The sequence below is a fragment of the Solanum pennellii genome, chromosome 9, assembly GCF_001406875.1.
Source record: "Solanum pennellii chromosome 9, SPENNV200".
Lineage (NCBI taxonomy): Eukaryota > Viridiplantae > Streptophyta > Magnoliopsida > Solanales > Solanaceae > Solanum > Solanum pennellii.
The window spans coordinates 1,174,593-1,188,001 of NC_028645.1; the positions used below are offsets into that span (position 1 = coordinate 1,174,593).

General features: G+C 26.3%; 1 protein-coding gene across 2 annotated transcripts; it reads left to right on the forward strand.

The window, feature by feature from the left end:
* The first annotated feature begins 6,450 nt into the window (after nucleotides 1-6,450).
* Nucleotides 6,451-8,953, forward strand: LOC107029506 (zinc finger protein JACKDAW-like). Of its 2 annotated transcripts, none has more exons than XM_015230934.2 (3): nucleotides 6,451-6,887; nucleotides 7,285-7,684; nucleotides 8,000-8,953. In XM_015230934.2, exons 1-3 carry the CDS (start codon nucleotides 6,773-6,775, stop codon nucleotides 8,850-8,852), a joined length of 1,368 nt encoding a protein of 455 aa, XP_015086420.1. In that variant the 5' UTR covers nucleotides 6,451-6,772; the 3' UTR covers nucleotides 8,853-8,953. The 2 variants fall into 2 exon arrangements, with proteins under 2 accessions (XP_015086420.1, XP_015086419.1); XM_015230933.2 differs by having other exon boundaries at nucleotides 6,452-6,896.
* The last annotated feature ends 4,456 nt before the right edge of the window (nucleotides 8,954-13,409 follow it).

A 13,409-nucleotide genomic window follows, 5' to 3' on the forward strand; every position in this document is an offset into this window, starting at 1 on the left:
GGAAGAAGGTGGGAGGGGGGTGGGGGGTAGTTTATATAATATAATAATTGTGAGAAAGAAAGAATAATTCAGTTTGTAGTAGGATCCAAGTGCATGAAGCCAAAAGCTGTTGAATTATATAAATATTTATAATATGCTCTCATTATATACTATATATTATGTAAATTATTATATTTCACATGTATACTCTTCTATTTTATTGGTGAATTATTCTATAGTATGGACCACCTCTTCAACTTATAATCAAACAAATCTTGACACTTTTTTCTTGTAAATTGTTTATTGCAAATGGAATTATATTTTGCATGGGATATATATATATATAAAAATCAATCTGTAATAATATTTTATTATAATAATTTGTTTTTTTAACATATTTTCATATTATATCATGTTATATATATATTTTTATTGCAAATGGAATTATATTTTGCATGGGATAAATATTTATATATACATATAAATCACTCTGTAATAATATTTTATTATAATAATTTATTTATTTTTTTACAGATTTTCATATTATATCATGTTATTTATATGTACTTTTAATAATGATATAACGTGTTCGAATAAATGATGCTGTTATAAAAAATTTGACGAAAAGATAATAGAAGGTTGCATATTAGATGAGTATACATTATATGTATTATTATGTATTTAACTTATATATATTAATACTATAGAAAAAATTTACTTAGCATATATAATTAAATAAATGTGTATTATACTTTATTTTATCAAACATTGGATTGATATACAATATTCACAAATATCAAAAACCTATATGTAGCATTAACAACGTACCACCTTTCTTTGTAATTAATGGTACTTTTTGTTTTTCATTTAATGTATGATTTGTGACACGAGATATCTTACCTCAATTATTCAGATTTATATCGCGTAAAATTTATCAGAAAAAAAATAGAAAATATTCTCGATTAAAAAGTTTTCTTTTTTTAATATTTAAATTATCAAAAAGAAAAATTGATTAAAAGCGCAGAAATTCTATTCATATTATTTCATCACAACCTTTTTGTGATATAAATTATCATTTAATTAATTATGAACTATATATATATATGAACAAAATACAAAGTTTTTTTTTTGTGGGGGGGGNGTTGCTAAATCAAATTCAATCATTCAAGCTAAAAAGGGCATCACAAATATTTATTTTGAATTTGGAATAATTATGCAATTGGGAAAATAGAGAAACTTTAGCAATCAAGAACCTTAATAAAGGATGTAGTAATGATAAATTCAAAATAAAAATTAGAAGGGCAAGAATGGAAAAAAAATGGTTTTTTGAAAATGATAGCTAACTAATTAGATACTTTTTTATTTTCTAATTTTGCATAAAAGGAAGAAATATAAAACTCTTCTTCTTACTTCTAAGGGGTAAAAAAAAAAATCGATAACTTCTGCGAGTGCGTAAATTTAAAATTCTTTATATATAATTATCGATTTAAGATTATGAAATGTATTATGTATGACAAGATTTATGCGATATGAGTTGATAATAACACAAATCAAAATTACGATTACACAAGTTATTCCACAAAATTCACATCAAATATATGTACAATATAATTATTAATTTTTGACTATCTAAACACATATCGAACAACATTAACATCCTACCTATATCAAAGACTTATATGATGAGTAAAAAATGACATCGATCAAGTATTTTTATACATATAATTATAATTCAAATTATATTAATATACAAGTACTTTTAATTTATAATTACAACAACAATAATAATAGAATAATAATAAATTAAATATTTTTTTTTTTAAGGTACAAACCCAAAATTACAGAAAACGACCCCACAGAAGGAGACAGCATCACACAAAAGAATTCACGGACTGGCCATTGGGAATTGCAAAGTTTTTCTTTTTTACTCTTTTTCGTTTTCGTTTACGTTTACTTGTCCACTTTATATTTTACTCGTTCCTTTAAAAATAAAAATCGATATAGATATCTAAAATAAATATACTCCTGAATTATCATAAATGATATGCAGATACTCTCTGTCATACTTTTGGAACACTGGTGCTCATGTCAGTCCAAAACCAGAGCATATATACACTTTATACTAATGGACATACACGGGTCATAATCTTATTTATTGATCTGATATTTATTAAATATTAGATCGATCGATAAGATTGTGTCACGTGTCTCTATTTAGTCTTTCGTTACAGCGAAGGATATCTATTCTCTAATTTTTTTGATGACAGGTGCATCAATGTCTCAAAAGTATGACGAAGAGTTTCTGTATACCATTTACGACAGTTCGAGGGATATATTTCTTCTTTTCCCCTGATAGTTATATTAATTGACATACAATATCGAGTCTTTCGAATTAAGTAGTTAACGTTGAAGGAATAATGGACAAGTAAAAGAAAACGGAACGGATATATTTTTATTTCTTAAATGTGGGTCCTAGATTGTCAAAGTGGGACCCATTGATTTAATTATGGAGTAATCATTTTATTCCTGATGGTGATCAGAAGAAGGGAAAAAAGTATAAAAAGGTCCCAAACTTTTTTTTTTCTTCTATTTAAAAAGTTTTTAACTCTCCAATATTTTTGAAACTTTTCAACTCTTTATTTTTATAATATTTATTTTAATTTGTAAATTCCAAGATGAAATATTTTAAAAGTAATTTAATTCACACGTTTGTACATAATTAATCACAATCCCAAATCAATTTACCCCTTTTTGCTCACTTTTAGTCCACTTTGTCAAATATTGTAAATTAATTACACAAGTACTTTAAAACTCTTATCTCAACAAGTATTTTATTAATTTAAAACCATATATTAATTTATTTTATTGTATTAAAAGTTATTGATTTATTTATTATAATAGAAAACTCATTTAATTTGAAAAGTATTATAGAAAGTTGTTAAATTATTTTACATCAGTATCATATAAATATGTTTCTTTGATTTCTTATATTAGCTTTGTGTTACTTAAACAAAATTTTATGACTTTTTGTTATATGAAATAATTTAGAAATTTTTTGGTATTTAGATTTAAAAAAATCAAACTTTGGTACAATAAAATAAAAGTTAAGTGAATTTTTAAAGAACTCAACTTGTATTTTACTCCATTCTCTTTTCCCATACAAATTTAATTTATCAAACATTAATATTTGGAGTTTATAGGTACATTTGGATTAATTGATTTGAATGGTAATTAATTTAAGTGGAGGATATAATGTTTAATCTTTACTGAAAATGAAAAATAACCTATTTGTTCTTTGGATGGAGGAAGCAAATATATTTTGTCTTAATTTATCTGTCGTATTTTCCTTTCCGATATCATTATAAAGCATTGATTATTTTTTTTTACTATTTATCCTTATTTATAGGGGAAAAGGTCTAATTTATATTCGAACTTAATCGAAATTGTTGTTACGATATCAAACTTTGGAAATGACCTTTTAACCTCTACATCATTTAATAGTGTATTCCACGTGGACATTATATATATTGCATATTACAAATAGTAATGTGTCCACGTCGGCACATATATACCTTTAAAATACACTATAAATAGTGCAGAGGGTAAAAGGTCTTTCATAAAATTTGGTATTGTAATAACACTTTCGATCAAAGTTGAAGTATTTTCTAGACCATTTTCCCTTATTTATATTTTATAAGATATGATACTATTTTATTAAATATTTAGTGCATTTATGTATCATAATTAAGATATTTGTAATTTTAAAAAATAATTTATAATAAAAATAAGATAATAAATTATTCGAAATAATTATTTATAAAAATCACGACAAATTATTTTTATTGGAGAGAGGACGTTCATAATCACATTTACATTTTTAGCAAACATGTTTTCTGCATTTTCGAAAATGAAATTGTACCAACCAATAATAGCCATCCCTTTATTATCTACATGACGAATTCAATATTCAAATTCTAAATAAATTTTATTTAAATATTTGAGTTGCGATTCATTTCGATTGAATATCTAAACGTATGATAATATTTTATTAGATATTTTTCGTTTAAATTTTGTAAAAACTTTACAATGTGATCGATCTCAAGCATTGATAGGTATTTTACTTTTTTTTTAGCTATACGTATTAATCTTAGTTGGAGCAAGTCTAAGGTCGTTTTGTGGTTTACTAAGATCAACACGTATAATTAAAATATGTGACACATTATAAGTGGTTAACTTAACTACGTACTGAACACTTGATAACATTTTGAGTATTCCTGCTCATTTCACACCTAATAACATCAATAAAAATATAGAGGGGATGATAGTACTTTCTTTCATCTTATAATACTTTTTAGATTTTTATTTTCGAGAGTTGAAACTGATAAATATTCTAAGATATATATCTTTTTACTATATTGAATATCAGAAAAATTACAAACTTATAGAGTTGTGATACTTTTTTACGTAATGTTTAAATATCTTAAATTAATCTAATCTAATATTACTCTGAAAGTTCATCAAGTCGACTATCAAAAAAATGAAAATATAACAAGTATTATGAGACGGAAAAAGTTTATTCCTAAAGAGTTGACATCATATATTATCTATAAAGAGAATTTATTTTTGGCTTATGTATTAGTTTTCAAAGTTTATACCAAAACTTTAATAAAATATTCTCATGGTACTTTGGCAATTTCATCATATTATATTCTAACAATTTAATTTGAAAAAAGGATGACTATTTAGTTTATTTATTAAGATATTTTATATATATATAAATATCCATTTTCCCCACTCCACCCCCACCAAAAAATAAAAGGAATAATAATTAAAAATTGACCAAAGTATGACCATGCATGGAAAATCAATTATTGGAGATAAATTGAAATATATTTGTATTATTATGCCCTTTTAATAACAATTCCTAAGATCATCGTTAGTGTGGACCAAAACTTATATTTAAAAATATAATAAAATAAAATGTGGCATAATTTTTCGACGAAGAAGATTTAATAAATTTTTGTTTTTATAAACCTAATTCCATTATGGAATTGGGACAATTTTGGTGGCTGTAATATTTCATAATATCATAGCCACAAAATAGATATCGAATTCGTTATGTGTAAAATTTAAAAAAGAATTAAGTATAGAGATTTATTTATAAAATGTTACATTGTATTTTATAAAAAAATATTTTCCTAGCTCAAATTTATAATTTCTTGATCACATAATAGTAATAAATTGATTAATTATCGTTAGCTTCTATTATTTATCATATGCAGTCTTGATAAGTGGAATTTTGCTCGAAAAAATACAAAATGACACAGAGCTCTACACATTCTGGTTACAAGCAGCATACAGCCAATACTACTACGTACCAAAAATACATATTAATTAAAAAAAGGCTTAATCTATTTATTTTTTTCAAATAATAATTAAAAAAATTAACCTAAAAACTCACAAGTGTAATATATTTATATAAAATATATAGAATCAGCATATACAATAATAACATACTCAGTAAAATTTTATAAATTAGATACAAGGAAGATAAAGTATACACATTTATCATACCTCGTAAAGGTAGATAGATTATTTTTGAAAATTCTCGATGCGAGTGCAACAAATTCAAGTAAAAAGAAAAAGAAGACAATATAGAAAACGTAATAACTACACGATGAACAACAAAATAAAAGGAAAAAGGATAAATATACCTACGAACTATCATAAATATTATGCAGATACCTTCTATCATACTTTTGGGACATTGGTGCGCCTACCGTTTAAAAATTAGAACATATATGTCATTCACCACAACGGAAGACTAAATAGGAACACGTGAGACAATCTTATCCGTCGATCGGCGGATAAGATTATGACGCAGGTATGTTCGTTAATATAAAAGGGTATATATGCTTTAGTTTTTGAACGTCAAGAACACTGGTGTCCCAAAAGTATGACTCAAAGTATCTGCATGTCATTTATGATAGTTCACGAATATATTTGTCCTTTTTCCTCAAAATAAATAATCAAAATATAGTAAACAACGAGTGGTACAAGATATAAAAAGTATTAACTGCAATAATACAAAATAAAACAATACGAGGCATGTATGCAACATACAACTCTTGAATATGTACTCAATATATAATTTGTATATATCAAGTAAAAAATAAATCTGTCTAATTATTTACGTGAAAATCCCGACTAAATACTTTATGATAGAGAGAGATCACAACAAAAAAGGTGACCCCAGCAGCTAAATCTATGGCTGACCGACTTTGAAATATATAAACAAACAACATAAAAGTGAAATGACATTAAACAAGAAAAAAAAAAACTTATAAGAGAGAGAAATGGTGTACTATATATCACTGTGTGTGTGTTTTTTTAATTATTATTATTTTTTTGTTAGAAAATGAAAGAAAATATTCTCTTTTTACTTTTATAGTCTCTTTTTGGTGTTTTCTTTTGAAATTATACAGACCCTTTTTCTTCTCTTATCTCCCTCTTTAAAGATCTTAAAAACTTTGAGCAAAGCCAAGAAGAAAAAAAATGTCTTTATAAGTTTAAGTTCTTGTTTTTTACTTAGTGTTTTTCAAGATTCAAACTTTTAGTGTCTTTTATTGTGTTTTTTGTTCTTTTGGAACAATCTTAAAAATAAAAATAAAACTTGTGAGTTTTAAGTTCTTTTTATCTGTTTGTATTTGAAAAAAAATTTAAGCTTTTTTTGTGAGTTAGCTTTGTTTTCTAGCTCCAACAAAGCTAAAACAAAAACCCCATTTTGTTAAAAATGATGTCTGGAGATTTGTTTTCAATTCATCAACAACAACATCAGCAAGTACTAGTTGAACAAAACCCTAACCCTAAAGCTAATTCTTCTTCTAAGAAAAGAAGAAATCTTCCAGGTACACCAGGTAAATTTAGAACTATATGTTCATTTAGCTAGCGTTTGGTCATAGATTTTTTTTCGAGTAGTATTTTCAAATTTACCACCTTGTGAACTATGAAACACCCCTTCATAAACTTAGAGTTTCAACTTCAAAATCTATGGCCGAACGAAGAGCTTAGTACAATAGTACAAAAATATTCACTTTTGCATGTCAAAGATTGAATCTTTATTGTTTCTTTCTTCAAACTACTTTGTATTGTTTCTTGTTGTGTGTGTGTATATACTAGTGTTGTAAAGATTGAATCTTTATTGTTTCTTTCTTCAAACTACTTTGTATTGTTTCTTGTTGTATGTGTGTATATACTAGTGTTGTAAAGATTGAATCTTTTTAACTTTGTTGTTATGTTAAACAGATCCAGATGCTGAAGTTATTGCAATATCACCAAAAACACTGATGGCTACAAACAGATTCATATGTGAAATCTGCAACAAAGGTTTTCAGAGGGATCAAAACTTGCAACTTCATAGAAGAGGACATAATCTTCCATGGAAGTTAAAGCAAAGGAACAAACAAGAAATAGTTAAGAAGAAAGTTTACATATGTCCAGAAAAGAGTTGTGTACATCATGATCCATCAAGAGCACTTGGTGATCTTACTGGTATAAAGAAACATTTTAGCAGAAAACATGGTGAGAAAAAATGGAAATGTGAAAAGTGTTCAAAGAAATATGCAGTTCAATCTGATTGGAAAGCTCATACTAAGACTTGTGGTACTAGAGAGTATAAATGTGACTGTGGAACACTCTTTTCCAGGTAATTAATTTTGGTACCATCTAGTAATAATATTATGTTCTTGTTTTAGGAATATTTGTTTCAAAACTGAATTAAATGCTTCATTCATTCATGGAAAAGTTCAATTTATTGCTCCCTCCTGACTACAAACTACCCACCATTAAGCTCCCGTTTGGTCATAAATTTTGATAAACTTGTGTTTAGGCATGCACTAGTCAGTTTTCGAGCCGACTAGCTAGCATCCCTGCCCTCTTAAAATCTATGACCAAACGCTAGTTAAATTGTGTATGTTATTATGCTTTAGTTTAATGATGAGTTCTTTTTTCTTGTACACAGGAAAGATAGTTTCATTACCCATAGAGCTTTCTGTGATGCTTTAGCTGAAGAGAGTGCAAGAATCACTACTACCAACAATTTGAACTTCAACCAGCAACAACAACAACAACCTGTTGGAGTTTCACAAATTGGGACAAGTTTTGCTCAAGATTTTACAAGTATGACAACTGTGAATCCACTACATCAGCATCAGCAAAAACCAAGATTATCACTTTGGCTAAATCAAGCTAATAACAACATGTCATCACAAAGTTCAAATCTTTTTGGCTTACCAGATCATCATATGGTCCAAATCCCATCTCATAACATGTTTGCTACTAACCAAATACTCAACCCCACCCCCACCACCAACACCAACACCAACACTAACACTAACACCCCTGCAACCCCAAACCCCCCAATACCAATGTCAGCAACAGCTCTTCTACAAAAAGCAGCACAAATGGGGTCAACAAAAAGCACTCCAAACTACTTTTCCAACACATTTGGAGTAATGCACTCATCATCTTCTCCTTCATCAAACAACACAACACAAATCTTCAACAACAATGAAATTCATCAAGCTTTTGCAAAACAAACAGAGGATTACAATCAAACAGAGAATATACTCATCAATGGGTGTCCAAATATGAATTCATCTGTTAATTCTAAAGCAATCAATTTGGATCAGGCATTATTACAAACAGGTGGCATGCATAATCAAAATGTTCATTTCAACTTGCATAATAGTCTTACTAGAGATTTTTTAGGCATGGGAAATGAAGGGGGTCAGCCATTTTTGCCACAAGAATTAGCAAAGTTTGCTTCAATCAATTCAGCTATGGGGTTAAGCCATTACAGTACTGGTCACTAGTCCTACCAAGTTTTTTTTTTTTTTTTTTTTTTGTATTAAAAAAAATAGAATAATGTAAAATTTGAATCTTATCTTATTATCAAGCTGGCATTTTTTTTTTACTTTGCATTATTTTGAATATATTTCCTTTTTAAGATAAAAAATTGAAGTGGATTGATTGGCCTTTTATATTTATATGTATATTTAAATAGAAGGAAATGATTGTGTAAAGATTATTTTTTTAAAATGTGTATGATTTTCATGTTTCTTTAAATTTGCAATGTATTACATAAAACTAATATCCAAAAATGTGAGTTCTTTTATTTTTTAAAAAGAAAATAGTATGTATTATAGTAGGAAAAAAAATCCATTTTTATAGGTTGTATATGTAAAAAAGAAAAAATAATATAAAACTAAAATTTTTATGAATTTAGTGATAAATGTCATCTATTTCTAAATGATAAAAAATTATCGCTAAGTTACTGAATGATAAATTAATAAGATTTATAAGAAAGAAAAGAGTTATATAACGATAAATTTCATAATTAATTTTTAGTATTTTTTTAAGGTTAGGAACAATGTTGATGATTGTTTTAAGAATGTATAAAAAATTCAATAGAGATTGAAATTACCTAATAAATGTCCTCTAGTGACCAATTATTAAATTAATGGATATTTTAGAAAAAATCTCAACTACTCATCATTTATGGGTCGGGAGTTATTCATAAAATGATAAAATATTTTCATATGATTTACAAATTATAGGTTTAAACTATATAAACAGTCATTAATATTTATATTAGAATATATATTTTTACATCACACGCTTAAAATATGACTCTTTTTCAAATTTTATTGACGTATAATATTTTTTTTAGTGTAATTTTTCAACTTAATATAATTCTTAATTAAGGTGGGACCTTTATGTCTAAAAAACAATAGTCATGCATATTTTATTTTTTTTACTACGTGTTGGTTACTTTAGTTTTAACTTTCAACTCTACGAAGACCCTAAATATTATTTTATTTTATTTATTTTTCCTATAAACTATATAATAGTACTTTTATTTTATTAGTACTATAGGTTGGAAATAACTGTAGCCTTTTAATTTAGAAAAAAAATAAATAAAAAGTAGGGCACAAAAAACAATGAAGCAAAGTGTTAGACTAGTTTGTCAAAATGACCAATATAATGAAGTAGTCAACGATGGTGGTTTTTGCAGATTTTTTTTTATTTTTAATTTTTTGAATATTTTTTATTTGATTAGTCTTTTTAGCTGCAGATCACAATTTGTCAGAGGCACTATTTTTGAAAATAAAAAAAATAAAAAGTATTATTTTCTTCTTGGAAAATTGAAATCTCAAGTATCATTTCATAAATAATGAATGAAATTGTTTTTTTTTTGCAATTAATATAGAAGAATAACTTCAATTATTGGAGTGGTTATATTCTATGACAATATTAATGAAATTTCTGTAAAATAAGTTGTACTAGATAAAAAGTTTGACAATAAATATAGAATTTGTATACTGATTAAGTTTTCGTCTTTCTTTGATCCGTGAAACTGAAACGAGAAATATATTTTTTTTTTCAATGTCATAGGTTATAAGTGTAACCTTTCGATATGTCTCCACTAGTGGAACGTTTTGATAGCGCTATTGCCTTTCAATTTATTCTTGTTTTGAAATTTATTAAATTCTTTATAATTTTTATAAACTAAAGAAATGAAATTTCAAAATATTTGATCATAAGAATTTAATATTCATACCAGGAAATCATTGTATTGGAGATAAAATATTCGCTAACCAAATAATTATGTAATTAATTCGTAGAACTCGAACGCAAAATCTTAGAAAGGGTATAAGAAAATATAAGAAAAATCACTTGTTGACTATTTTCTAAAATATATTTACTTTTTCATGGTCCTTGTAGTACGTACTACTATGATTATTAATTATCAATTGAGTCACGAGTGAGTCTAACCAAAAACAAGATAAAAAGAAAGTCTATCAAAAGGTGGTCCAAACTTTAGTGTTTTTTTATATATAAAAAAAAGATCGGTATCTTTTATTTATATCAGGGTTCAATTGAATTTGATTTTGTGATCGTAAGGTTTATTTCTGAGAGCAACACTTCTTACATGATTTTTCCCTATTTTGATATGTTCAAAATCGAAACCTTTGAATAACACTGGGAGAATCCCAAACATCTTACATTTCAAATTTATTTCAAATTTACAACAAAAATATTTTAGAAAACAAAAGAATTCTTTTAAAATTCGAATCATAAATATGAAATTGTTTTTATCAAAGCGTATTTTACCTTAACTTAAAATTTCCGACATGAATTTAGATTATTGTTATTAAAAGTATATTTTTAGGACCCTTTTCATGGAATAATTTTTGTTTTTTTTTCCAAGGGATAACTTTTTCCACTAAGCTTGAAAATGGAGAAGTCTACTTATTTTATAAATTAATTCAATTGAAACTTTATAGTTAATCTAGAAAATATTTTTTATAGGAGTTTTTAAAGGTCAACGGCAAATATTACTTAATAAGTAATATATATGTATATATATTCTTCCTAGAGCCAAAGTACAAAAAAGGGTAACTTTAATTTTATTGAAAATGTACAAGAAAAGATGACATTTCTTATAGATTGAAGTAGGAATCCAAAGACAATTGTACTATTTTTATAATTTTTTTTTTGATTGAGCAATCAAATATGTATGAAAAAAAACTTTAAGAATATAATTGAGTCCCAAATAAAATAGTAAACTCGAGTTTTCAAAGTCGAGATCGGGAATTAGTAAACTCAAATTAATTCAGATTCATATAAAAAAAGTGCAAATAATGTAAAACACTTTCTCTCTCTCTCTATATATATCAAAAGAAATTATATACTATAAGTCTGGATTTAAAACTTCTGATAAGAATATATTCGTACTTTCTACTCTACCACAACTTTTGAAGTTTCAATCACATTCGATGTGAAATTCGTTTATTTTCATCTTTATTCAAGGTAAACTCATCCAAAATAAATAAATTATAAACGAAGTTCAAATAATCTAAGTAAATACAAGTATAGAAGAAATGAGCAAAATTAGGCTATAAATGTAAACAAAGACATGCCAGTGAAGAAACTGGCTAAATAATAAAGATTAGGTTTATTTAATGAAATGGGCCACTACGACGTTAAATTTTCAAAAAATTATCCAGCCCACTAAAACCAATTTAGACTTGGGCCTACCTCATTCCAGTTTAATAGACCCCAACTATTTTCTTGGTCAAAAATTTTGTTGGACCAATAAAATATGATAGAGCAACTTTAATGTATAACAAAATACAAAATTCATATTTGTATGATATAGCAAAGTTTGTATTCTTGCGCTTCATAACAAACATAAATATGTATAGTTCGCTATATACACATACAAAGAATGCAGTTGTATAATTCGCTATACATATACAAAAGAAAGTAGTTGTATACAAAAGATCAATGGTATAATCTGTCATCTGTGTATGTATAAAACGAGAAAGAGAGAAAGACAAAAGAAAATTGGGCAGAGGAACATTTGTATTGTATAATTATAAGTGTATAGGACGAAGATATATGCATTTACATGTGTATATACAATTTTCTATCGTTTTATACAAACAGAAATGCAATTTATACATTTCGTTTCTGTTTGTATAAACGAGAGAGACGAGAGAGGCGAGGAAGATTCGGGAGAGTGGTGAGCGAGATTTCACAGAGGTGAACAAAAATGTATGTATCTATTCAATTTCCTCTCGCTTTATTACAAACACAAACACATTTTATACAATTGTGTTTGTATAAAAAACGAGAGAGACAAGCGAGACTGCCACCAAACGAGAATGGCGAGCGAGATTCCACCAGGAGAGTGGCGAAAATAGCAATAGTTTGCTATAGGGTACAATTAAATCAAAGTTATTTATAGCATTTAATTTGGATTAATAGTTTGCTATTATATACAATTTTCCTAATTTGATACGATCTTCATTCAATAATTTTTAGCCCAAAACTTTAAACTAGCGTTTAACCATAAATTTCTAAATATTCTTAAGAAATATTATTTGGGTGAAATTTTATCATTTGTTTGGCTTAATTTTTGGGAAACGTATTTCACTTTTTTAATAAATGTGATATATACTCATAAGTTTTAAAAATTATTAAAACTAACTATAAATTACATAGCAAGGTAGAATAAAAAGATTCACGACTTTCGTAACAAGTAGTATCCATGACACTGAAGCAATATGGTAATTCAGAGACAGTGCAACAAGCATCATTTCATACATTATGAAGTACACAAAACATATGACTTTGTTATCCTAAGTTGATTGTTCGTTATTTTTATAAATAATCATATCATCACTTTCTTATTTACTGAATATTACATCACTGTTTTGACGTTCATGTAAGAAATTACAAATTGTATAACCAAACAATGTTTATCAAATTTTACTCGAAAAATCTATAGCGAAATGGATGGGAATTTTTTTTTTTTGACTTAAACATTCACAAATTAAAATTTAGTAGAGAGAACTCTGTTA

Coding starts and splice junctions, on each gene's coding strand:
- LOC107029506 (XM_015230933.2), top strand. CDS start 6,773: ATGATGTCTGGAGATTTGTTTTCAATTCATCAACAACAACATCAGCAA. Junction 6,897..7,284: donor AAATCTTCCAGGTACACCAG/GTAAATTTAGAA, acceptor TATGTTAAACAG/ATCCAGATGCTGAAGTTATT. Junction 7,685..7,999: donor TGTGGAACACTCTTTTCCAG/GTAATTAATTTT, acceptor TCTTGTACACAG/GAAAGATAGTTTCATTACCC.